General features: G+C 41.7%; 2 protein-coding genes across 7 annotated transcripts in view; one reads left to right on the top strand and one right to left on the bottom strand.

Annotated features, from left to right (window-relative positions):
• The window catches only part of LOC146496150 (uncharacterized), a 26,779-nt gene extending 8,419 nt beyond the window's left edge, over positions 1 to 18,360 (top strand). For 5 of the 6 annotated variants that reach the window (XM_085143051.1, XM_085143055.1, XM_085143052.1 and 2 more), the window contains exons 2-5: positions 8,573 to 9,205; positions 9,569 to 9,899; positions 10,001 to 10,176; positions 10,789 to 18,360. In XM_085143051.1, the coding sequence (XP_084999177.1) occupies positions 8,573 to 9,205; positions 9,569 to 9,899; positions 10,001 to 10,176; positions 10,789 to 11,011 (1,363 nt within the window). In that variant the 3' untranslated portion in view covers positions 11,012 to 18,360. Of the gene's footprint in view, positions 1 to 7,141; positions 7,526 to 8,572; positions 9,206 to 9,568; positions 9,900 to 10,000; positions 10,177 to 10,788 lie in introns of those variants that run through there. The other variant, XM_085143053.1, reaches the window with a different exon arrangement.
• LOC146496149 (programmed cell death protein 10) lies at positions 17,741 to 26,970 on the bottom strand. The gene is made up of 8 exons (XM_085143066.1): positions 26,824 to 26,970; positions 25,257 to 25,474; positions 23,482 to 23,535; positions 21,894 to 22,011; positions 20,794 to 20,920; positions 19,731 to 19,809; positions 19,550 to 19,632; positions 17,741 to 18,614 (listed from the first exon to the last, which is right to left on the bottom strand). Exons 2-8 carry the CDS (start codon positions 25,344 to 25,346, stop codon positions 18,533 to 18,535), a joined length of 633 nt encoding a protein of 210 aa, XP_084999192.1. The 5' UTR covers positions 25,347 to 25,474; positions 26,824 to 26,970; the 3' UTR covers positions 17,741 to 18,532.

Below are 26,970 nucleotides of genomic sequence, written 5' to 3'. Positions count from 1 at the left end.
TATCACTTCCTATTGCAAAATGGGAAGCGGATTTATCAGTTAACTTAGACCAAAACTTCTGGTCTCAGATTTGCTTAAAAACCTTTCATCTAATCAGAAATCCCAGTCTTCAATTAATTCAATACAAAATACTACATAGAGTGCACTATACAGGTCATCGGATGTTCAAGATGGGCTTTGCATCTACCAACAACTGCTCACACTGCCAAACCAATTCACCGGACAATTATATCCATGCTCTTTGGTTCTGTCCACCAGTTCAGAAGTTTTGGCGCGAGATATGTGAAGACTTATCAAAGTGTCTGAAATGTAACATTCCAACTTCCCCCTTAGTGTGTTTGTTGGGCAGCTTAGATAATGTCACTTCAGAAAAGAATATAGCCCATATGGTTTTCACTGCCCTATGCATAGCCAAGAAAACAGTCCTCATGAACTGGAAAAATAAAAACAATCTTAATTCTAACCAATATAGAAATTATCTATTAGATTACATTAGTCTTGATACAGCCTCTGCCACCACATCAGATCAATCGCTCTGGGCTCCTCTGATCAGCTCCATCACCTAGTGGGGGTGGGGGGTCATATTTTGGTCTCGCCTTCACTGTTGTGATTGGTGTGGGGGTAGGGTCAGGCTTAGGGCGTCGGGGGGTTCCCCGGGAGCATCTTCCTTGGGGGGCTCAACCCGGGGTAGCGGTCATGGCCAATTAGGGGCTCTGTTGGCTCTTAGGTGACGGTTTCCTCGTGGCTACGTGCAGCGGGGCTAGGGGAGGGTCTGTGCTGACGGACGGGGGTTACTGACCTGGTAACCTGGCTGCCCCTGGGTGGATCCGGGACGGGCGTGAGGTTCTGGGGGCGCTCCGGCTCTGGCCTGGGGCCCTGGCCGGGCCTCGGGGGCCTGGGTCCTGGTTGGTGTGTTGCCGGGGTTGTGGGCCGGTGGGTATATGGGGGCCCACCACTGGTGCAGGGTGCTGCCGGTGCGCCGAGCCACCTGGGGGGCTCTTCAACTGGTGGGGGGGGGGGGGGGGGTTGTCACATCTTGCAGGAGCTTTCCTCTCTCAGGAACTCTCTCTGCAAGAGGGGGAGATACAGGAGAGGTGGAGGAAGATCTCAGCCTGGGCGTCTATTGTCTTATGTAGTCTGGAAGATGAGTGGATGATGGGGTGGGTGCAGTTTTCTCTGTGGTGGGGTTGGGTGGACTGCCCCGGGCTCTGTGGGGCCGGGCGGCGCCGCTGCACTGGGCCCCGGTTCGGATGGGCCTGGGCCCCCCTTCCCTGGCGGGTCGCGGAGTATGGGGGTGCCTACTGGGGTCAGCGGGGGAGCTGGCCCCAGGGAGGGGTCACTTGCCCCTCCCTTCCTTCCCTCCCCATCTCCAGCTGCCTCCCTCTTCCCGCTCCACCACAACCACCCACACATGCAGGGCCTTGGAGTAGGGGTGTGTCACCAGGGTGCAGAGGAGGTAACCCCCCCCCCCCCCCCCCCCCTGTCCCCTTCTGGCTGCCTCTGCCTCAATTTTATCCCGCAACTTAGACATTCACATTACTCACACTCTCATTACACATACATATAGGATCTTGGGGGTGGGCACGCTACACGGAATCCCAATTACCATCAGGGTGTACACCTCACCCCTGGCGTCGTTGCCCACCTCTCAATTTTAAATACACGTAGACATTGAGGGCTAGCAGGAGGGACTATGCGCTTACCTGCTGCTCTCTGGCAGGTAGCTCCATGCCCTCCTGGGTTTTAAATGCACCTTAGAACACACATACATCAACACTACAATGAGCGGGTGGAGGGAGGTTAGGAGTCTTCTCTCGCCCTCGTTCTCTGCGGTCTGCTGGAGCAGGGGGGCTAGGAGGAGGAGTTGGCCGTCCGACTGGGGTCCGGAATGTGGGGCCTCCCTGCTGCTGCGGAGTCGGGGCGGTCTGCTTCTCCCCACCGCAGGGAAAAGGGTAACACAACCTGGGTCTGGGTGCAGTTCCCCCCTCCAGGGGCAAGGGTACCTAGACCCGGTTCGTAGAGTACGCTTGGGGAGTGTGATTGTGTGTACAGCGTCTCTTTATGTCTGTCTCCACGTTGGTTGAGTGTGGAGTAAGTGCATATGAGGGTGGGAATGGATGTTTGTATCTGTGTGTGCCTGTATGTCTGTGTCCATATGTCAGGTTGGGTATCAGACGCCACCTCTCTGAGGACAGCTCAGGCCCTCCAAGGTTTGGAGGCCTATCTCCCCCCACCACTTCCCCTGCCGGGGGCGGACTCCCTCAGACATCGGTGTGTTGGTGGTTCTTTGTGTCCGGGGGTGGGCGTCCGGGTACACACCGGCTCACTACTTGGCGGCTGCTTATCGGGGCCTGGAGCCTGGGGCTCGCTTGGGCCACTTTGGAGGTGGGGTGCCCCCGGCCTCTCGGCCTGGGGCTCGGTCACTCAGGCACAGCTGGCTGCCGGCGGAGCTCACGGGCACGTCACTGCAACCCCCCCTGGCTTCTGCTCCGTGGCTGCTGGGTGACCCCTCATCTGGGACTCTCCTCAGCTCTTTCTGGGATAGTGGCACGGCTGCCCCTCTGTTGGTCTTCCTTGGTCTCTTGTGTTCTGAGGGCCTCTGGATGTCTGGAGTTTTGATCTCCTCCATACCTGCTTCATGCCCTGGAGGACGGGGCAGTGGCCCCCCACACCCTAGCAGATCATTACATGAGGGAACCTTTTAAGAAAACAAGCACGTCCATGCTCACAGGTGTACACACGGGTGATCACACACACAAACTACAGCCTTTTTGGCTCCTACCTCAATGCACACTGTGCTGTCGATCTTACGTGCTGCACAATAATGTTTAATATTTAGTATTTACTGTCATATTCCCATATATCATTGTGATGTTGTTTATTGTATTACTCTCGTTTTCTTCTGCTTGTTTTCTTTTTTCTTTCTCAACAGGTGATCCAGGTGATCGATATATGTATTTTTTATTTTTTTTTCTGCTTATTCTGTTGGTTTTTGTTTTTTGCCCTTCTCCCCCGTCCCTCTTCTCAACTGTTTTTCTTTCCCTCTTTCTTTCTCCCTTTTCTTTCCCCCAGTCAAGTCTGTCCCGTATTCAGCAAGTGAAAATAAAATAAAGAATAAAAGGTGAACGTCGACTGAGAAAATTGTCAGGCGGTGGAAGGAATACTTCGAGGACCTCCTTAATCCCACTGACGCGTCTTCCGAGGAGGAAGCAGAGTCTGGGGATGAGGGGAATGACCCGCCAATTTCCGGGGGCGAGGTCACTGAGGCAGTTAAACAACTCCTTGGTGGCAGAGCCCCTGGTGTTGATGAGGTCCGCCCCGAGTTCCTGAAGGCTCTGGACGTTGTAGGGCTGTCTTGGTTGACACGCCTCTGCAATGTTGCGTGGAGATCAGGGGCAGTACCCGTGGACTGGCAGACCGGGGTGGTGGTCCCCATGTTTAAGAAGGGGGACCAGAAGGTGTGTTCCAACTACAGGGGGATCACACTCCTCAGCCTCCCCGGGAAAGTCTATGCCAGGGTGCTGGAAAGGAGAGTTCGTCCGCTAGTCGAACCTCGGATACAGGAGGAACAATGCGGTTTTCGTCCTGGTCGCGGAACACTGGACCAGCTCTTCATCCTCTCGAGGATACTTGAGGGTGCATGGGAGTTTGCCCAACCAGTCTACATGTGTTTTGTGGACTTGGAGAAGGCATTCGACCGTGTCCCTCGGGGTGTCCTGTGGGAGGTGTTGCGGGAGTATGGGGTGTCTGGCCCATTGCTACGGGCCATTCGATCCCTATACAACCGTTGCAAGAGCTTGGTTCGCATTGCCGGCAATAAGTCGGACTCGTTCCCGGTGGGTGATGGGCTCCGCCAGGGCTGCCCTTTGTCACCGGTTCTGTTCATAATTTTTATGGACAGGATTTCTAGGCGCAGCCAAGTGGCGGAGGGCTTTCGCTTTGGTGGCCTCAGAATCTCATCTCTGATCTTTGCGGATGATGTGGTTCTGTTAGCTTCATCGGGTGAGGGCCTCCAGCTCGCACTGGAGCGGTTCGCAGCCGAGTGTGAAGCAGCGGGAATGAGGATCAGCACCTCCAAATCTGAGGCCATGGTTCTCAGCCGGAAAAGGGTGGAGTGCCCACTCCGGGTCGGGGATGAGTTCCTGCCCCAAGTGGAGGAGTTCAAGTATCTCGGGGTCTTGTTCGCGAGTGATGGGAGAAGGGAGCCGGAGATCGACAGACGGATTGGGGCTGCAGCTGCAGTAATGCGGACGCTGCACCGGTCCGTCGTGGTGAAGAGGGAGCTGAGTGTAAAAGCGAAGCTCTCAATTTACCGGTCGATCTACGTCCCTACCCTCACCTATGGCCACGAGCTGTGGGTAGTGACCGAAAGGACGAGATCGCGGATACAAGCGGCGGAAATGGGCTTCCTCCGCAGCCTATCTCTCCCTTAGAGATAGGGTGAGAAGTTCCATCTGGGAGGGGCTCAGAGTAGAGCCGCTGCTGTTCCACATCGAAATGAGCCAGCTGAGGTGGTTTGGGCATCTGACAAGGATGCCCCCTGGGCGCCTCGTGGGTGAGGTGTTCCAGGCATGTCCCACCGGGAGGAGGCCCCGGGGCAGACCCAGGACACGCTGGAGAGATTATATCTCTCGGCTGGCCTGGGAACGCCTTGGTGTTCCCCCGGACGAGCTGGAGGAGGTGGCTGGGGAGAGGGAGGTCTGGGCCTCTTTGCTTAGGCTGCTGCCCCCGCGACCCGGCCCTGGATAAAGCGGATGAAGATGGATGGATGGATGGATGGATGGATCAGCTGATCATTGATCAGTTTCATGATTGAAGTAGCAACAGGAGAGGGAGGGGAGAGAATGAGGGGAGAAGAGGCAGCTGTGCAACATAAAGACAAAATAACTCCAGCTTTGTGTCTTTTTTTTATTCTAGATGAAGTACGGGACTAATGACGTTCCTTTTCCCCTCAATACTATGGGCTCAAAATGTGGTCATAAATATTTTGTACTTGTAAATCAGTTTTGTACTTGTAAATCAGGATTTGTATGTGTAAAAAGAATTTGTGTGTGTGTGTGTGTGTGTGTGTGTGTGTGTGTGTGTGTGTGTGTAAAAAAGATTTTATGTGTAAAAAAGATTTGTGTGTGTGTAAAATAGATTTGTGTATGTGTAAAATAGATTTGTATGTGTAAAAAGAATTTGTATGTGCCTTCCTTTCATCTGATTGACCAATGTCATGTCAATCACAAATGTAACAATCCAATCAGAGAACAGATGGGTTTGGCTGTTGGAGGGGTGCTTTTTTTGAACTGCAGGTCTTTGAAGGGAATAAATGCCCTTTTAAGATAAGATAGAATCTTATCTTTTACATGCCAACCCAGCGTTTTCCTTCATCACCACGAATGAAAACAGTCTGTGGTCGTCCGAGTTTGGTGATTTTTGTGTCACAGGTCTACGTGTTTAATACAGGGACTTCCACAACCTTTTCAACAGCGCTGCGGACCGCGGGTGGGGGGGAGGGCAGTGTTTTGGAAATGACAGTCTTCATTACAAAGCTTTCTTCATTATGAATTAGCATACATGTTTTTATTGAACATTTGAAGAACTAGCAAAAAAAACAGAAACTCTTGTAGAGGACATAAAGTCAGAGATAGAAACGACAAGGAGCAGGTGCATCTAGTACAGGTAGAGCTGCTGCAAAAACCCACAGAGCCCAGCAGCCAGCGCAACAAATTCTGGATCCTTTGCTTTTAGTTAACAGTTAGCATTAGCAGCACATCCTGCATCCGATGTGAAAGGACTTTTATGCTGCGCACTGTGACTCACAGCCATGGTCCCGGGTCAGCCCTGACTTTGTTTTAAACCAATCCTAAAGTAATAATGGTATTTCTAACCACTGATATACCACAACTTTATCCTTTCAACAGCTGCTGAAAGTTAGAGGACCTAACTGCTATCGGATATTTATATAGAGATCCTCCAGCTTCAAACTGTATTACCCTTCAAGGACCTGCAGTTCAAAAAAGTGCCCCTCCGACTGCCAAACCCATCTGTTCTCTGATTGAATTGTTACATTTGTGATTGACATGACATTGACCAATCAGATGAAAGGAAGGCACATACAAATTCTTTTTACACACACACAAATCTTTTTTACACACACACAAATCTTTTTTACACATACAAATCTTTTTTACGCACACACAAATTCTTTTTACACATACACAAATCTATTTTACACATACACAAATCTATTTTACACATACAAATCTATTTTACACACACAAATCTATTTTACACACACACAAATCTATTTTACACATAAAAATCTTTTTTACACACACACACCAATTCTTTTTACACATACAAATCCTGATTTACAAGTACAAAACTGATTTACAAGTATAAAATATTTATGACCACATTTTTATGGCGTTATTTCTGTGCCACTATTCTGAGCGCACATAAAAAAAAATGAGCGCACGTAAAAAAAAAATTTAAAAAAAAAGCTTGCAGGTGCAAATGTTTTATTTTGAGGAGAAATTTATTTTGAGCAAAGAAAAGCTGAATCTGAGTGAAAAAAATTCATTGCTGCGAGCAAAAAATGTATTTCCGTGTTTGCTATTATCCATACACACACACACACAATAGCCTCCCTTGTCTTTCATGCTTGGCTTCTCATGTCTTTTGGGGTTTTTTTTTTTATGATTTTATGGCTGGCCGACATGATAGACAATGGCAGGGCTGTGAGTACTCAGACTGATTTTGAGATCAGTTCTTCAGCAACAACAGTTCAACAACAATGGATTAAATACAGTTCTGTGTGAAGTTGAAGCAATTGTAACTGATCAACCCATAACAAAGCTGTCTGATGATCCAAAAGACCTAGAGTCATTTACTCCAAATCACATCCTCCTGATACATGAATACCTGCCTTTGTTACACGAGAGACAACAAGACAACCAAAAGAGGAAAAATCTAAAACCCGGGTATATAGTTATTTTAATGGGTTCTTCTGTCCCCCGAGATTCTTGGCCCCTTAGACGTGTTCGTGAAACCATTCATGATAAAAATGGACTTTAAAAACAAAGACCAACATTCTTGAAATCCCTATAACTAAACTTTGTCTTTTACATTAGACTGTAATTTAAAAGTGTATTGAAGTGCTTTTATTTTATTTTATTTTATTTTATTTTTTTTGTGTGTGTCTAAAATGGAAGTACTTTATTTTTAATTTGGCTCCTTATTTGCTTTATAATTAGAATTGTCATGTCTGACAGCCATTGCACTTAGGGCCTGGTGTGTAGGAGCCATTTTTGTGTTTTGCTTATTACCTTATGTGCGCCACTAGGTGTCACTTTTTGTATTTGTAAATGATTGTATGGAAAGTAGAACATTTAATTAGGGTCAGGTGTTGCTGGTTGGAAGGACCAAACAGTTTGTGACTGCGGTGATTTATGTTGGATGATGTTGGATCTTACGATCAACTTTGAAATATCAAATGCAATCAGTGGTGATTGCTTAGACTGCTTAAACTGACAAGGTAAATACAGCTGGAGTTATTGACTGGACTTTCTTGTCAACTTCACCAGTCATACACCTCAGTGGCTTCAAGCGTAGGCTTAGCCTGTACACCTGTTATATGGTTGACTGTATATATATTTGACTCTTACATTAAGGGGTTTCGGGGTGAAAAAGTTAATGTTCATCCTCAATCTTCGTTCTGCAAGTTTGTTTGTATTATCATAGCCATAGCTCTGTAGCTAGCCATTCTATGCCAGCTAGCCCAACTTCATAAAGCATACAAACATTGGTGCTGTTTAATTTAGTGTTTTTAGAAATCCATCAGTCAGAACATGGCATTTCATCTTTAGATGGAAACTGGCAAACTAACTTCCTGCTAACTTCAAACTCTCTTTCATGCATACCTGGATTTTAATGTTACTGTAACAGCTGGGAGGCAGCCACACTGATCATTTTATTGAAGATGAAATCATTTGGGCCACTTTTAACTCAGTGATACCATAGTGTTTGTTTTGGCTATGGGAATCAAAGAAGAGTGGACCCAGGAATGGCTAATGATGTTGTTTTTATGCTTGCTGTGCAACCTGTGTCGTGGGTTTCGCTCGCTGATTTTGATATCACATCATGAGGCATTCGTCACAATATTTGCAGCCGATTGTGTGGCTCTCGATTTCTCGTAACTTGGTGGGTTGTGTCACAGCTGGGTTGAAGACACAAATGTTTGAGTGTGTTAGTTTTTAATGATATTCCAGTACAGAAACTCAGTTATACAGAGGACGATGTTACAGCTGTTTAAAAATTTACTTAAAAAAGACTTAGTTTTTTTAAGTGTTTTTAACAATTTGTTTCTGGTTTTTGATTTCTTCTCTTCCTACATCGGCACATTTGTGGCCAGCACCTATCATTCAGGAGAATTAAAAAGTCATAGATAGTGTCCTTCATTAATATCTACCAAGGCAGATTAAGGCCAGATCTCACCCCAGTTATCCTATCTCTTAATTGTCTTTATCAGCTTATCAAATTTTGCTAGTTTTGAAACTGACCACAATTCTGTGTTCTGGTACAGGTTGGGAACTGGTTTCATCTCCACTGGCTGGATGGAGATGTTAAAGCATTTTAAAAAGAAGTTGGTTCTCATCTTCATCACTGCACTCTTCCTCTTTTTGGTCTTCACTGTGAAAACGCCCAGCACATACAAATCAATCCCAAAACCATTTGGGCGGCCAAGTGCTTGCTCCATGAGGATATCCGAGCAGATCATCACGCCGCTTAACAATACCAAGCACTTACTGGTGTCAGCCTACATGGACCAAAGAGTGAAGGATTTTGATATACGCATCATTGGCATATTTAGGAGAGACTCCATCCAACCCCTTCACTGCTTTTTCAGCTGTACTGGTTATTTGAGTAAAACCACTCCAGCAACAATTTTACAGCATCCAGATAACTTTGGTTTTCCCTTTGTCACTACGGATGTCATGTGTCAGATTCCTCAGAACTGCAATGCGACACATGTCACTCTCTTGACTACACCAGAGAAAGAGAGTCCATCTGCTGATCAATGGCTCCCAATAAGAAACAAAGACACAGTTGGACAGAAGGAAGAAAACATGCAGTTTGACTTCACAGTCTGCATCTCTAACCTCTTTGGTGATTACAACAATGTGCTTCAGTTTGCACAGACTCTGGAGATGTACAAGTGAGTACGGCAACACCACCACAAGCTACACTGTAGGAAAATGGATTTTTAGCCCTGTAAACTGTGGATTTCCAGCTGTTCAGAACCAGTTAGGAATAGACAGTGTCCTTGCTACTTGAGAAACACCACAGACTACTCTTAATGATTATATTATTATTTTTTGTCTGTGTATTTTATCAGTCACACAGCTGCAAGCTATTGTGACAGGTACAGGCTAACACAGTATAAATAGTATAACACAGTATAAATATTATACTAAGGATAGAAAAATCGCCAACTGTTTGCTATATAAACCACAATTGTTTTTAGTAATCTGTTTTGTTTGCTGACAACGATGAACTAATTTGCTTTATTTTGTCCCAGGTTGCTGGGTGTGAACAGAGTGGTGATCTATAACACCAGCTGTGGTCCAGAGCTCAATCGCCTGTTGCAGAGTTACAGCGACGAGGGCTTTGTGGAAATGGTTCCTTGGCCCATTGACAAGCATCTGAATCCATCTCGTGGCTGGCTTCACTCAGAGCATGGAGGGGATTTGCATTACTATGGCCAACTGACCACACTTAATGAGTGCATTTACAGATCAATGGAGCGTTCTCGCTACGTCCTGTTGAATGACATTGATGAGATTATAATGCCATACCAGCACGATGACCTGATGTCTTTGATAAGCATGCTCCGAAATCAGCATCCAAATGTAGGCTGTTCTTGTAATGAATTTGAAAATACAGTTCATCAAAAATTCAGTATCCTGTACAATAAGTAGTTGTATTTGACTTGTTTTTATCTGATTTGAAGGCAGGGGTGTTCCTTATTGAGAATCATATTTTCCCAAAGAAACACTTTGAGCCAAGTGGACGGTTTCACCTGCCTCAGTGGAACGGGGTGCCAGGAATTAATATTCTGGAGCACATCTACAGGGAGGACCCCGCCAGAAACATATACCATCCACACAAGATGATAGTTCGGCCAAGGTAAGCTGAATTTGTTAGACAGAAGATTTACTCTATTTAGGATACAGTTCTTTGGTTTACTTAATAATACATTTGACTGCAAGTTTAAAAAAAATAAGTACCTTAGTTATTGAACTTCTAGGAAACCATGATAAGCATACAAGAAACATCAAAACTGGTTGGAACGACAGTTTGCTCCAAGTACAATAAACCTTAAGTCCCAGGTACAAAACACATTTAACAAAAGTTGATATTTTGTTGCCATCTAATTTGATTAACACTTGAACTTTCAGATTTGAAATGTGTCATATTGCTCATACCGAACTAACACAAAATGTAAACATGAACCCAGGAAACAGAAACCTTGAGGGAAAGCTCCCTACGGGTTTCCTAAAGGTCACAGTTTAGAGACTGTCCGAACAACCTGAGGGTTATTTTTGCCAATTTTTCAGAGATCATCCCTTAAGGTATTGCCAGAAAACCCAGGGAACATTCACTAAGGGTCCCCCAAGACTGATTTGTGAAACTTTCAAAGAACCTTCAGGGCACTCCTAAAGAGCAGGATCTTCAGTAATCAATGCATTTTAAAACCTTAACTCCAAGCAGTTAACTCTCTTGTGTTTTGTGTCACAGAATGGTGGAGGGGACTTCAGTCCATGAAGTGATCAAGAATTTTGGAGAACGCTACAAGGTTCCACTAGATGTTTGTCGGATCATTCATGTCCGCGTGGCTCTACAGGGATCATTAACCCTGGAGCAGCTTAATGTGGATAAACGACTGTGGGACTTTCAGGAAAAACTCATTCCCAACGTGGACAAAGTGTTGAAGAGGGTGGGGATGCTGAACTTGACATAGAACTAATGGATAAGATGTACAGGCACTACGATGGACACTTGTTAAACACAGTGAATCAGATCGTGAATGTGCATCTTTGAATCAGGGGCATTTGTGAATTCATTGTGTCATTGTTTTCTGAATACAGTTCATTCAGTTCGGCAGTAATGACACCCGGTTACGCCAATCGGAGGTCACTAAAATCAATATTGAATCGGTGTGCAACTTTGCCAAAACAATGTCGGACTCTGTAGTTTTCTCTGGTCCCCTCCCCAATCAGACCAGGAGTGACATGTTTAGCCGCATGTTCTCCTTAAATTGCTGGCTGTCTGAGTGGTGTCCCAGAAACGATGTGGGCTTCATAGATAATTGGCAAACCTTCTGGAGGAAACCTGGTCTTGTTAGGAGAGATGGCATCCATCCCACTTTGGATGGAGCAGCTCTCATTTCTAGAAATATCGACAAATTTATTAAACCCCTCAAAACATGACTATCCAGAGTTGGGACCAGGAAGCAGAGTTGCAGTCTTACACGCCTCTCTGCAGCTTCTCTCCTCCTGCTACCCCCCCAAAAACCCATCTCCATAGAGACTGTGTCTGCTTCCAAAAAGACAAAAAACAAACTAAAAACCAGCAACAAACAACTTAAACATTTACAAAGAAAGAACAATACAGTATCCACATCTGAACCAAAGAGTAAAACAGTGAAATGTGGATTATTAAATATTAGGTCTCTCTCTTCCAAGTCTCTGTTAGTACATGACTTAATAATTGATCAACAAATTGATTTACTCTGCCTTACAGAAACCTGGTTGCAGCAGGATGATTATGTTAGCTTAAATGAATCAACACCCCCGAGTCATTCTAACTACCAGAAATCTCGAAGCACAGGTCGAGGGGGCGGTGTGGCAGCAATTTTTCACACCAGTCTATTAATTAATGAAAGACCAAGACAGACTTTTAATTCATTTGAAAGCCTGATGCTTAACATTATCCACCCCAGCTGTGAAACTCAGAAACCAGTCTTACTTGTTATCATCTATCGTCCACCTGGGCCTTACACAGAGTTTCTGTCTGATTTTTCAGACTTTATATCTGATTTAGTTCTGAGCTCAGATAAAATAATTATTGTGGGTGATTTTAACATCCATGTAGATGCTAAAAATGACAGCCTCAACATGGCATTTAATCTGTTGTTAGACTCAATTGGTTTCTCTCAAAATGTAAAAGAACCCACCCACCACTTTAATCACACTCTAGATCTTGTTTTAACATATGGCATAGAAACTGAACATTTAACAGTGTTTCCTGAAAACCCTCTCCTGTCTGATCATTTCTTGATAACATTTACATTTACAATAATTGATTACGCAGCAGTGGAGAGTGGACTTTATCAAAGTAGATGTCTTTCTGAAAGCGCTGTAACTAAGTTTAAGAATATAATCCAGCCACTGTTATCATCGTCAATGCCCTGTACCAACACAGAGCAGAGCAGCTATCTGAACGCTACCCCAACAGAGGTCGATTATCTTGTTAATAATTTCACCTCCTCACTACGTACGACTCTGGATACTGTAGCTCCAGTGAAAACTAAGGTCTCTAATCAGAAGTACATGACCCCGTGGTATAATTCTCAAACACGTACCCTCAAGCAGACGACTCGTAATCTGGAGAGGAAATGGCGTGTCACAAATTTAGAGGATCATCATTTAGCCTGGAGAAATAGTTTGTTGCTTTATAAGAAAGCCCTCCGCAAAGCCAGAACAGCTTACTATTCGTCACTGATTGAAGAAAATAAGAACAACCCCAGGTTTCTCTTCAGCACTGTAGCCAGGCTGACAAAAAGCCAGAGCTCTTTTGAGCCAACCATCCCTTTAACGTTAACTAGTGATGACTTCATGAACTTCTTCACAAATAAAATTTTTATCATTAGAGAAAAAATTACCAATAATCATCCCACAGATGTAATATTATCTACAGCTACTTGTAGTTCCATTGATGTTAAGTTAGACTCTTTTTTTCCAATCGATCTTTCTGAGTTAACGTCAATAATTACTTCCTCCAAACCATCAACGTGTCTTTTAGACCCCATTCCTACAAAACTGCTCAAAGAAGTTCTGCCATTGATTAATTCTTCGATCTTATATATGATCAACCTATCTCTAATAATCGGCTATGTACCACAGGCCTTCAAGGTGGCTGCAGTTAAACCTTTACTCAAAAAGCCATCTCTAGACCCAGCAGTCTTAGCTAATTATAGGCCAATCTCCAACCTTCCTTTCATATCAAAAATCCTTGAAAGAGTAGTTGTCAGACAGCTAACAGATCATCTGCAGAGGAATGGTTTATTTGAAGAGTTTCAGTCAGGTTTCAGAGCTCATCACAGCACAGAAACAGCTTTAGTGAAGGTTACAAATGATCTTCTTATGGCGTCTGACAGTGGACTCATCTCTGTGCTTGTCCTTCTTGACCTTAGTGCAGCATTCGATACTGTTGACCATAATATTCTATTAGAGCGATTAGAACATGCTGTAGGTATTACAGGTATTGCACTGCAGTGGTTTGTATCATATCTATCTAATAGACTCCAATTTGTGCATGTAAATGGAGAGTCCTCTTCACACACTGAGGTTAATTATGGAGTTCCACAGGGTTCAGTGCTAGGACCAATTCTGTTTACATTATACATGCTTCCCCTAGGCAGCATCATTAGAAGACATAGCATACATTTTCACTGCTATGCAGATGACACCCAGCTCTATCTGTCCATGAAGCCAGATAACACACACCAATTAGTTAAACTGCAGGAATGTCTTAAAGACATAAAGACTTGGATGGCCACTAACTTTCTGCTTCTCAACTCAGATAAAACTGAGGTCATTGTACTCGGCGCTGAAAAGCTTAGAAATTTGGTATCTAACCAGATTCTTACTCTGGATGGCATTACCTTGGCCTCCAGTAACACTGTGAGGAACCTTGGAGTCATTTTTGACCAGGATATGTCCTTCAACGCACATATTAAACAAATATGTAAGACTGCGTTCTTCCATTTGCGCAACATCTCTAAAATTAGAAATATCCTGTCTCAGAGTGACGCTGAAAAACTAGTTCATGCATTTATTACTTCCAGGCTGGACTACTGCAATTCATTATTATCAGGATGTCCAAAAAACTCACTGAAAAGCCTTCAGTTAATCCAAAATGCTGCAGCAAGAGTACTGACAGGGACTAGAAAGAGAGAGCATATTTCTCCTGTTTTGGCTTCCCTTCATTGGCTTCCTGTTAAATCCAGAATTGAATTCAAAATCCTGCTCCTCACATACAAGGTCTTAAATAATCAGGCCCCATCTTATCTTAATGACCTTGTAGTACCATATCACCCTATTAGAGCACTTCGCTCTCGCTCTGCAGGCCTACTTGTTGTTCCTAGAGTATTTAAAAGTAGAATGGGAGGGAGAGCCTTTAGTTTTCAGGCCCCTCTTCTGTGGAACCAGCTTCCAGTTTGGATTCGGGAGACAGACACTGTCTCTACTTTTAAGATTAGGCTTAAAACTTTCCTTTTTGCTAAAGCATATAGTTAGGGCTGGACCAGGTGACCCTGAATCCTCCCTTAGTTATGCTGCAATAGATGTAGGCTGCCGGGGGATTCCCATGATGCATTGAGTTTTTCCTTTCCAGTCACCTTTCTCACTCACTATGTATTAACAGACCTCTCTGTATTGAATCGTATCTGTTATTAATCTCTGTCTCTCTTCCACAGCATGTCTTTATCCTGTCTTCCTTCTCTCACCCCAACCGGTCGCAGCAGATGGCCGCCCCTCCCTGAGCCTGGTTCTGCCGGAGGTTTCTTCCTGTTAAAAGGGAGTTTTTCCTTCCCACTGTCGCCAAAGTGCTTGCTCATAGGGGGTCATATGATTGTTGGGCTTTTCTCTGTATCTATGAAGCGCCTTGAGGCGACATTTGTTGTGATTTGGCGCTATATAAATAAAATTGAATTGAATTGAATTGAATAGTTTGCTTATTTTGCACCAAGTGCCAGTAAAATCCCTACACTTACCTGAATACTGCTTTATTGTCTACCTTGAATAACTACAAGCGTTTTGAAGGACACAGTGGTTCCAATGCTGTGTGATATGAGTGTGACCATTTAAATAGTCCTTAATATAAAACTGTTGACTTGAAGAACAACAGAATATTTTAACTGTCCTGCCTATGCCAACTGAAGAGAGTATAAACATTTACTAAATCCACAATATAACGGCCCATAGACTTTGTCCAGTCGTCAGGTTGGAAGAATCAGAGATGGGGAAAGCATTTTTATCTGGGGTGGCTGTAGCTCAGGAGGTAGAGCAGGTCACCTATTAATTGTAAGGTCGGTGGTTCGCTCCCAATCGAATCACCACAATATGCCAAGTATTCTTTGGCAAGACAATAACCCTAAGTGTCTCTGTAATGTGTTAGATAGAAAGAGCTTAGAGAATAAAGTTTAAATACTATTTTGAGAGTAAAGTCAACATGTCAATACAAGGTCTTGAAAGATGAGGCCCTTCCTCCTAAGGTTTAAGGATAATGTTGGTAATATAAAGTTCTTATATATTTTATCATTTGTTGTGACCTTGACCCAATTTTCCCCAAAATGAAAGGCTTATGCTGTTATTGGTATGAACCATCACACACAGTTTGAAAATGATATCTTAGACCCGTATTTGCATTCCAGCCTTTACATTCATTGCATAATTTACATTCAATAACTAGAGACGGTTGTGTGAGGAAAGTAAATAAGCATTTTGTGAAATACTCAGAACAGCCAGATTGGCACCAACAACCATGACAGGTTCACTAAAAACACCTTTGTTCGCTATTCAAATACTGTTTTGACTTCAGGGAGTTGTCTTGACCATGTCTATGTGCCTAAATGCAATGAGTTGCTGCTATTGCACATTTTTAAAATGATTTATATATCTATTTTTTTAATCAAACAAACTGTGATCATTCATTTTGCTGTAACCAGCAAAATAAAATCTTTGTTTTTCTTTTTTCTCTTTGTTTTTGTGAGCAAATCAGGTGCATTGTAAAAGGTTAATTTTCTAGCATAAGGGAAGAATGGATGAATTCATAAATGAAGGAATGGTTGGATGGATGAATGAATGTATTCCTCTGGTTGTACAGGTCTCCTCTGTAACTACTGCAAATGATTATTTGAGGTTTGGAGGTATTTAAGCCAAATGATTACTTTTGTTTTCCACCAGTAACATTTAATTTTTAAGTGTGTATAACAAAGACAAAAGATAATTGCGATTCATTCTTTTCGAAAGCCATTGGTGTGGCATAGCATGCCATTTTCTTTGTATTCAGAGGACAGTTTTAAAAATGTATGTGGGGGTTTGGTTTTTGAGGGGATTGACAGCTTTTTTTTTAACAGTTGTGGGTGGATGACATTAAAAAAAAAAGTAATAATTTTCCTGTATTCACATTTCATGTCTTTTTATATTTCTACTCACCAACATTTAAAAAAGATGTTCTAGTATTAGCTTTTTATTAGTTGTTGTAGGAAGTAGTAGTTTTACAAATAAGCTTTTATGAAATGTAAGAAATTTCGGGAAATACTTTACATTAAAGTGCCAGGTAGCGTAACACTAGAATAGTACACTATATATGTATTATATATAGTATTGTTACCACATTGACAACTGTAAAGTGACAAATGCTAGCAAACCAAGTATTTTAATAACAATACAGCATTCGGTAACTTTCTACTAAAACTACATTTTTTTTCCTTGTCTATGTTCCCATAGCGCTGCCTTTTCAAACACAGCTTTCACCATGTTTTGCTTTTACACCGTTTTCTGGCAACTGAATATCTCGGCAGCTGCTTCCTGGTTTGGCTAGTTTGCATTTCGGATGCTCAGTATGGGTCTGCTCATCAAAATGTCACGGCTGTTGGATGTTTAGAGTTCAAATTCATTGCAATTTACATTACACAGTTTGTGCCAAAATACCGAGAAATATTTCAGAATTTAACTATTGTAAATAACACGATCACGATTTTTAGGTGGTCGTTATGCTGTAAGATATCAATAGAATTATTATTATTATATTTTATTTTATTTATTTTTTTAAATCCGGTGATTACTGTATATAGATTAAAATGGCACATAAGCTTCTCTTTGATTCATCTAATACAGGAGTGGGGCAACTCCAGGCCTCGAGAGCCCGTGTCCTGCAGGTTTTAGATGTGTCCTTGATCCAACACAGCTGATCAACATGTCTTGTAGTTCTCCAGAGGCCTGGTAATGAACTAATCATTTGATTTACCGGTAGGTGTGTTGACCCAGGGTGATATCTAAAACCTGCAGGACACCGGCCCTTGAGGCTTGGAGTTCCCCACCCCTGATCTGATAGGTTCACTGTTTTTGAGAAAGTCAGGAGATTATTAGAAATCCCATCCCTCGTATCTTCGTCCAGCAACGGCTCAAGGCTACTTAAAGAAATGTAAGCAAACCTGTTTTGACAAGTGGGGAAAAAAAGAAAACAAACAGCGCCACAGAAAGCTGCAACCATTTTCAAACTGACCACTTGGCAGCGTTATCAAAGTATCATTGTTCTGAAATGGTAAAATCCTTTTTTGAATAAAACAATGTGACCACACATCTATTTTTCAGGCCATGCCACTGCAAAGCAAATCCTCTCCCACTCACACAGAAAGGTTGACCCCACACACACTGGACACGGACACAGATAAAAAGCATCATCATTTGGAAACTATTTATTGAACATTTGCAACCAGTTAAATACAGAACTCTTTTCTCTCTACATCCCTCAACAGCAGGGACTGGCTCCACTTCATTACACTCTTGAGAGGAGGGAATGTTACAGGACTTGGTAAGGCGCACACTGTGCTGGAAGTCTTTTGGCTTTCTTTCTTCTGATAATAAAGAGAAACGAAATCTGCCTCTCAAATGTCCAACTCTGCTTCCTCTCCTCGCAACTGTTTGACCTGCAGCCAGGTGCTTCTGTCAATCCATACAGCCCGTGGCAAAAATGACACAAATAGGAGGCGAGAAGAGAAAACTGGTATAGACTACTGAGAACAATCCCTACTGGATGTAGTCTCAGATGTGTAGCCATGACTGAAAAGCTAAAAGTAAAATGATCAACATGAATATATTAGAAAAATGGCAATTAGTCTTTAATGAACACCTCGCCTCACCACCTCCCAAACAAGTTTTGGGTTATAAATTAAAACTGTCCAAATAAAATCAATTAACCAAGACTTTGGGCCCCTGTTCAGTTCCACTTCAAGACTGGAAAATCGTCATTGAAAAAAAAAAACAAATGGCACTTTTCAGTCTCTTGAACTGGAATCTAGAATCTCGACTCCAATGACATCGACCCCAACCCTAAAAAAAAAAAATCAACTCTAATTTACATATATGGGTGAGGTGCTCTTCAAGCCTCTGCCATTTTAGCAGTTGTTCCCCAAGGGACAATGAGAAGGGGGGGCTCTGTGGTCTCTTGGGTGGGGTCGGGGTGAGGTGTGGGGCTAGGCCACGGTTTTGAAGGTCTGCAGTATGAGGTTGGTTTGGTGGATGAGCCGGTTTGCGCTGATGAAGACATTTATTGCCCTGGGAACAAAGAAAAATTATAGCTTGTGAAAACTCACTGGAGAGCATCATATACACAGCACAACAGAGTGAGCAACAACTTTAGAAGAAAAGTGGAAAAGCTGCCTTCCCTTATCTAATTGGTTAAGGATATTCAAATCTAAACAATAGGAGTAGAAGTCCGGCAAGCATGGATGCTCCTGTGACCCGCTCTAACAACTTTATCCACGGTTGACACAAAACAGGATGACACTTTGTTTGCACACGGACAAAAGTCATACCTTGGAACACTTTGCATTAGTTATTATTAATCTGATGATAACGAACTATGAGCTAGTTCCTCCTACAAAACCACGAACACCAGTTTTCTCAAATAAGGACTGCAGTAACGTTAACATTTTGCCACTTCAATCGCAATCTCCCACATCCCAAAATATGGAATCTCTTCACCCAATTTCTATAGTGGCTATATCTGTGGCTATAGTGACTATATCTGAAATATTAACTGAAATAAAACCCTCAACTTACCCACAACCATAAAACCCCAAGTTTTTGACTCTGTTGGGGTTTCTGTGGTCACACTCATAAATTGCTCTTTGATGCAAGACTTCCACTGTTAATGTAGCATAACTAGACATTTTTTAGTATAATACGTTGACAAATCATAAATTATGCTTTATTATTCAACAATTTCTGGACCTGTTTCCTCTGTGTTTAGAAACCACTGCTTTCTTAACTTTTACTGTGAAATATCTTTATGCACACTATATGCAACAACGACCCGGCAGTTTTAGAAAATACATTTGCACATGTTTAACAGAGACACACATTATATGACAGGCACACAGAGCTTACCAACTCTTTTTATGTTTTAATGCAATTCAAGATTCAATAGAATCTGTCTTTAAAAACAGGGTACTGATTAGCTGAGTCATAACACGTGCTGCCATACTTACTTTCCATCTTTGAAGTATGTTTTGAGGGTGTCACTGAAACTTTTGGAGTATTTCACAAACTCCTTTTTCTGGTGTTCCAGGGCCTTGCCGAGCAGAAAATAAAGCAAAAACATCCATTTGAAATGAGGGGAAAATGTGAAATAATTCAAATAGTAGTAATTGTAGCGTATTCATTACTCACTCTGCGATTCTGGTACTGATATTTTTTAATGACATTGTTGACTGTGTCCAGGAGCTCTTTTATGGCGCTGGCAATGTCTCTGTGAAGTAAAATGAAACACTAGTGAGAGTTCAGTATCTTTTTTTTTTTTTTTTCAACACAAATTCAACCAAGAAGCTAAAGGATAAAATCGGAATCAAGCACTACCTCAACCCCTTCCCCCGATATATCTCGAACATCTATTAGGGGTGTCTGCTAGAGCTTGTTGGATGGATCTAAATATCGACAGTATCGATACCAACGCAGGTATTGGTATCAGATAGATACTAGCAATACTGAATTTATGCAAACTCAGTATGTAGCCTAATGAATTGTGTTAAATCAATAATCCTTTTTAGGAAACTGGAATCATGCACTATGAAAAATGTTTGAACATTTTGCTCAATATTTCTCCAAAGGTCTTCAATGATTGTTGTAGAATTTTCAAAGGTGTTTTACTACACAATTTCAAACAAAAGGGCCACAGGAAAAGTGTAAGGTGTCCATTTGGAAGATGTGATGGAAAATTTAAAACAGCTAATGGGCCTTAAGAAGAATGCAAGCATAAAAGAGCATATTTACCAGTTTTATCCATCTTTGAACAATCTCCCTATAATGTTTATTAGAGCATAGAAAAAAAATCCAGCACTGCATTGTTATAAATTAACAGTTATAGCAAAAAAAATAGATCTCAACTCAGCAAATTTCAATGTATGATTCTTGAAATAGTTATTAAATATATAGATAAAGAGTCACGTGTCTTATAAGGAAGAGAAAGTGACAATTTCAACCACAAACACCTGCATTATAGTAGTATGCAAATACTATGGTGCCCATTTCTAATTGTGTGGAGAGACAGAATGGTAAGATTGCATATGTGCAATTCTGCTTTCATTTGTAATTTGGCCTTTGCAAATATTTTTATTGTATGAAGAGTGTTTTGGTATGAAAGCAAAATAAACCCCCAAAAGAATTATGTTGCATACGCTCTACGGGTTGCAAAGCTGGTGGAAACCCTGGAGCGTGTGTGTGCATTCGCACTCACTTGATAGTTTGTAGGAAGCGTACTCTGTCATTGATCTCATCTGGGATTTTGCTGAGGATGTGTTTAAGAGCTCTGGCCTTCTCATTTAGGTCCTGGAACTCCTGCTCAGGTCGGTCAATCATGAACTCTGCAGGTGAGATGAAAAAACAAAACAAAAAAACGAAACACACACACACACACACACACACACACACACACACACAAACAAAAAAAGATGTTTAGCACACCCACAAAGACTAGATGATTTACAACATCTAACAGAGCATCTTAACATAGCATCTAAAGTGAGGCTGTATCGAAAAACAACACAAGCCTGTACTTGCACTGACATTAGCACAATTAGATGCATGAAAATACCATTAAGCAGCACAGCATCTTAGAAACATCTCATAAAAATCTGTGTGCACCAGAGAGAAAAACTAATTCATGGCTCTCTACAGATTTTGAATTGCATAAAGGTGTCTTATTATCAACTGCAAAAATCAAGCTGTTTTGTGTGTGTGTGTGTGTGTGTGTGTGTGTGTGTGTGTGTGTGTGTGTGTGTGTGTGTGTGTGTGTGTGTGTGTAAATCTGTGTGTGTAGATGTAGAATTATGTTTTTCATAAGCTGCCAAACCAAAACACTTTAGAATTGGACATGGAAAACAGGATAAGAAAGAAAGAAAGAAAGAAAGAAAGAAAGAAAGAAAGAAGTATCAATTCTAGTTTCAACTTTCTAACTAGAAACTCAGCTGACTGTTTCAACCCTCAGGTGTTTCCTGCAGAGTACACGCATTTTCCCATAAACTTCCAAAAGCGTGGGAGCAAACAATGTTTGCTTTAATAAAGAACAGAACAGATGTTCAGTGTTAAACCAATTAACTATTAGACATTGCCCGGTGCATGCGTAACAATCAAGTTTCTCTGAATCATTAGACACACTGTCAGTACTGCAAATACAGTTTGCTTTGGCAAGATTAGAGGACACATGACTGTATCTTTGTGAGTCAACATATAATGTGACAACACAAGCCTTTCTGAGAATATAACACATTTACAAGGTGAAGTCAAGAACATTTCAGAGCTCCAACGCATGTGTGAAAATGGCGTCTCTCTACTCACCTTCCACATCATCAGCTGCCATGCGCAGTAGGGATTCAGTGAAGTTGATTTGGACGTTTTTTTTCTCCAAGATCTTCATTATGATGTCCTGAGTCAGGCCGGGGTTCTCCCTCTCCGCCTGACAGAAGAGGAGAGTCATACATGTGAGGTGAGCAAGACAAACAAGGCGCTCGGTTTGTCTTCTCCAATAAAAGCACCAGGGGGGCTTAGCCGAAGGCGCATAGGACAGAGTCAGAAATGTATTGAAAGTCAGGTGTCCCCTGTGACGCGCTCAGATGAATGTACAAAAGCTCTCCACCTGAATAATTCAACAAGGCAGGAAGCAGCGAGGTCAGCAGAGAGCCTAATCAGAGAGACAAGTGAACAAAAGCCCCACAAATGCCAAAGTAAAACAGCTGTAAAGGGATCAAATCTCCCTTTGGTTTGTATAATGATAAAGCAGCTTCAACTCTATTAATATTTCATTTGCACACACACACACACACACACACACAGCTAACATAACTGGCATCTGGAGTGGTATAGAAGCAATCTATGCCTATGCCACTGTGCTTCTATTATCCCAATGCAATCAGAAGGTTGCTCTGATATTAACAAAAACCTCTTCTGATCACTGCAGGCTGGTGTCCAAATCACAGCACGAGTGTGAATATCAGTGCCTCTCATGTTCTATTAATACCTGCTGAGTTAATTCATTTAAACACTAAGTATGAAAACTGAGGTGCTCAAGTTTAAGGAACATAAAAAAACCCTAATGCATAACTGATAATAAAGGTAAGAGTGCTAAGAGTTTTTTCCCCACATCTCTGGCCAGCTCCATTTCTAACAAACAAAAGGAAAAATACAGACAAATGAAAGCAGTAACATAATTAATTTTACAACGAGGAAAAAGAACCTATCCTGCGACATTAAAAGTTAGTAGAAATAAAATCTGGAAAAAAAAACTGGACTTGTATTTCACCAAAAATAAACAAATAAATCAGATAAGCACACAGCTGATTTTGACTACTTCCGAGTTAAAAAGCAATAGAAATTGCCCTTAGCCAATGAGCATATCCTGGATAATACACATATCTAACAATTAGAATGAAAATTTACAAAACTGACTTAACTTTTTATTCAGTATTACCCAAAGTGAGTGACCGAACCCACACTCTCATCAAAAAAATAAAACCTAAAGACGATTTTACCACAGACTTCTATAGGTGTGGAGCCTTTTGCAACCACATGGATTGCCCCCTGGTGGTCATTAAAAAGAATGCAGGTTGAATATACTTCAGAAGTCAAACAGAAGCTGCAACCAACTCTTACGCAGCTTCTCTCTTTGTAACCTATCTTTGTTTGCATCAAACACACATTTTGCAATGACCCAGTTATCATGCCAGTCAAGGAGAATACATGCCCCTTGTTATTCTGCCAAAGCAACAAACTCATTATTGGTGAGGGCATCAGACAAAAAGCAGATGCACCTGCAATGTGTCACGCGAGCTGGAATGCAGCCTAGGTATAACAACCAAAGATGATGCAAAATTTGAAGGTGTGAGCAATACTTCATGTCTCAGGCCTTCTGCCTGATACACAGTCTTACCTTTATGAAGGCTGCTCTGAGAGTCTGAGCTGCTGATAGGTTGATCCTCTCCAGCTAAAAAGGGGGGGGGGGGGGGGGGGGGGGGGGGGGGGGGGGAAGCAAACATGTTGATGCCAAATCTGGACATGCTGCGCCCATCACAGGTTTTCATCCTAAATTAAAGCATTCTGATTAAAGATGTCAGGTCAGGTTTATACAGTCTTGCGTTAAACTTAACAGTAGTTACGTGTGAAAAGCATCAAATACGTTTGGTTTTGGTATGTCTTTGATCAGCTCCCTGTAGGTGGGTATCTATCACGTCATCAAAGGAGAGCACATAATCACTTAATCACAATTTTTATTTTGATACATTTATGAAAACACTTAGACACCCCTTTGACGTGGACTGAAGTTTTGAGCCTCTGTATATGGACCATATTTAATATGTTTGGGCTTTTAAGCTGAGTGTAATCAGAATGCTGGGCTCTATGTAAAAACACAGCCACTCTGTAGGGCTGGATGATATGAAAAATAATCTGATCGCATTGATCTTTTCCATATCAGTCGATATTAGTATCAAATAAACCACCGTTTCATTCTAGCTTTAAGGTTCCTTTTTACTCCTGATGTATGAAGATATAGAGTTTATTTTGCCTTAAATATTATTTATTTTCTGTATGAAGTTACACATGATATACTGTAAAACTTTACACAACTGTATTTAAATACACGACACATATATATAATAAAGTCAATTCTAACCAGGCAAAAACTTCAAGTCAAAGAAGTTAAAGAACGCAAACAAATTTAAAAACTAAATTCCAAATAAATAAAGTAGGTATCAACACAATAAAAATATTTTTTTAAAAAGTAGTATAACATATTTTGTATAGATTCAAACTGTTTTACATTATTGGGAAACAAACCCACAAGTAAATAAATTAAAAATTAAGAACACTCTGGTAGAAACTCTGGTAGAGATGAGACAAACCTTTGTGTTCTTTTGATCAACAGCGGTTTATACCTAGAAATTCTCCCATATGCCATTTTTTCTTATTGTTATATCATGAAAAATGGCCTTAACTGAAGCAAATCAGGGCTGCAGTCCTGCAGTACGTTGATTGTGCTTTTGGGGTATTTTTGATAGGGTGCCCACTCCTGGGATGGTTCACCACTGCTTCATGTTTTCTCCATTTGTGCATAATGGTTCTCACTTTGATTTACTGGAGTCCTAAAGCCTTAGAAAGTGAATAATCCTTTCCAGACTGACATTTTCATCTCTTGACTTTCTTAAGATCTTGGTATGATGTGTTTCTATCATTTAGCCTACCTCACTTTGTCTGACAGGTTCTATTTAAGAGATTCTTGATTTGCCAAGTAATCAGGTCTGGGTGTGGCTAGTGACATTCTACTCAGCTTTCCTAAAAATGTGGTTAATCAAAGTTGAGTTTCTCCCTTGCATTCTGTATTTACTTCTGTTATCGTTTTCCAATATCTACATTTGTTTGTTGATCCAAAACATGTAACTGTATGTAATATGCAAAAAAAAACCAAACAAACAAAAAAACAGGAAGTGGGCAAATACTTGTTCACAGCACTGTATATGCATCTTTGTTTCTGCTATGCCGATTCATTATTATAATCACCTGCTATATGGATACATTTTCAAATGCGTTACTGGGTCTCTGGTTTCTCATACAGGCATGCTGATGCTGATAGCTTCCCTGGACATCTCCTGATGAGGGGTTATCCAGGCAAACTATCAGCGCCTTTGTCCGCAGCATGTGATATTTTACCTCATTGAAAACTGGATACATCACGGCGTACAGCGTCATGGATACCATGGAGTTTGTCTCCGCTTCATTCTTCATCTCCTCCATTGTCATCCTCCAGGGAGGAGCAGCTCTGGTTGTAACAGTGAGGAAGAATCTGCAGCTCACATACACTCACACATACACTCAACCAGTCACACACACACACGCTCAAAACCACCCAAACTCCAGAGTATAGTAGCCTGAAGAAGAAAAATGTGAGACAGTAAAACAATGTAAACAAAGAGACTGGATTTATAAAAGTACACAACTAAAACTCCTCAACACCCTAACAAACATATGAAATAATAAATATAACTTATAAAATCACTATGACACATTCCTTATAACCTCTATTTGTATTTGGTATTTATGCACTGTAATGTCTAATTCATTAATCTCAGATATTTATTCTGCAATGCTGATTTCTATTAGTTCATAAAGCTCTCTATGGCTTGCCTCCCTCCCTATCTCTGACTCAATGTTAACCCAATCAAACCTCTCAGGTCATCAAGTGCAGATCTTTTAAATATTTCTCAAATCAGATCCAAGTTTTCCGAGTGGTCTTTCTGCTACTGTGCTCCTGTTCTTTGGAACAAGCTGCTCGCTGACTCAAAACCTTGGGTTTTCCCATAAAGTTTTATTTTGCCATTTTGACTGCCTTAAGAGACTGTCAAACCTACGCAGGTTTTTAATGTTTCCATCATTTGTTTTAAGCACGTTTACGTACAAGGAAATTTTCTATATAAATAAAGCTGGCATTGCCAGCAAACACTGCTCTTTTGTGAGTCTGGAGAAGGGGAGTGGCACAGTTACCTGGCTGATGACAGCAAACCTTCAATGACCAAACAGCAACGTAAATATATGACAGTTGACGGAATTAAGAAGAGCTTATTACAAGCAAGACACCATTCATAATTCTGTTGATTCATATCAAAATATGTAAAAGCCCAAAAGGAATGACAGAACAACAAAAAAGTTTGGAGATGTAGATCAGACATTAGCCTCCTAAATACCATTTGGGGTAGTCAGCTAGGCTAGCCAAATATCTCTCGATGTCATTACGTTTACATTAAAACAAATGTTTAGATTTTTTTTTTTTTTCAAAGTCATAAACTAGATTAACATTACTATTTTTCAACCAAACGTGATGGTAGCTGGCAAACCCAACCACTTAAGCAGCTTACTGGATGTATACAAGCCCAGGTATTTGAGACTCGGCTAACTGGAAGTAGCTAACCGAGTAGATATAAAGTAGACGTTACATTGAGCTGGCTATTTTTCTTAAGACTGTTAAAATCAAGAGTCAGAACAACAAATGGGTGGGTATAGTATTATATTTATCGCAATCTACCCGTAAAGATATCAACCTGAGGCCTATGGCCGAGCATATCGATGGTAGCGAACTGCTAGCAGTGAAGAGCCGAGCTTCCGTGCTAGCTCTGGTAATTTCTGGATTTATATTTTTTGAGATCCTAAAACACGCCAACCGGCTGGTTTAGGATAAATGTGTACATTACAGTATGTGTCAAAAATGTGAGCAGGTATCTACCTTTTGTCTGACTTCGTAAATGAGATGGTTACGCCGTCGATAGCCTTTTTAGCTGCTGTGTTTTCTCTACAACTTAAGGCGGAAGTTTTTTAGGACTGGCCCGAGCGACATCTTCCGGCCCGTTGCTACGTAAACACACACCGTCCA

Source organism: Neolamprologus multifasciatus, chromosome 19 (assembly GCF_963576455.1).
Source record: "Neolamprologus multifasciatus chromosome 19, fNeoMul1.2, whole genome shotgun sequence".
NCBI lineage: Eukaryota > Metazoa > Chordata > Actinopteri > Cichliformes > Cichlidae > Neolamprologus > Neolamprologus multifasciatus.
This window is presented reverse-complemented; position numbering and strand designations above follow the sequence as displayed.

What these genes read in the sequence shown, in the direction of transcription:
- LOC146496149 (XM_085143066.1), bottom strand. Translation starts at nt 25,346, where the DNA reads ATGACAATGGAGGAGATGAAGAATGAAGCGGAGACAAACTCCATGGTA. An exon ending in TGTATCCAGTTTTCAATGAG is followed by an intron (nt 23,536 to 25,256) that starts GTAAAATATCAC and finishes CCCCCTTTTTAG; the next exon opens with CTGGAGAGGATCAACCTATC. An exon ending in TCAGAGCAGCCTTCATAAAG is followed by an intron (nt 22,012 to 23,481) that starts GTAAGACTGTGT and finishes CTCTTCTGTCAG; the next exon opens with GCGGAGAGGGAGAACCCCGG.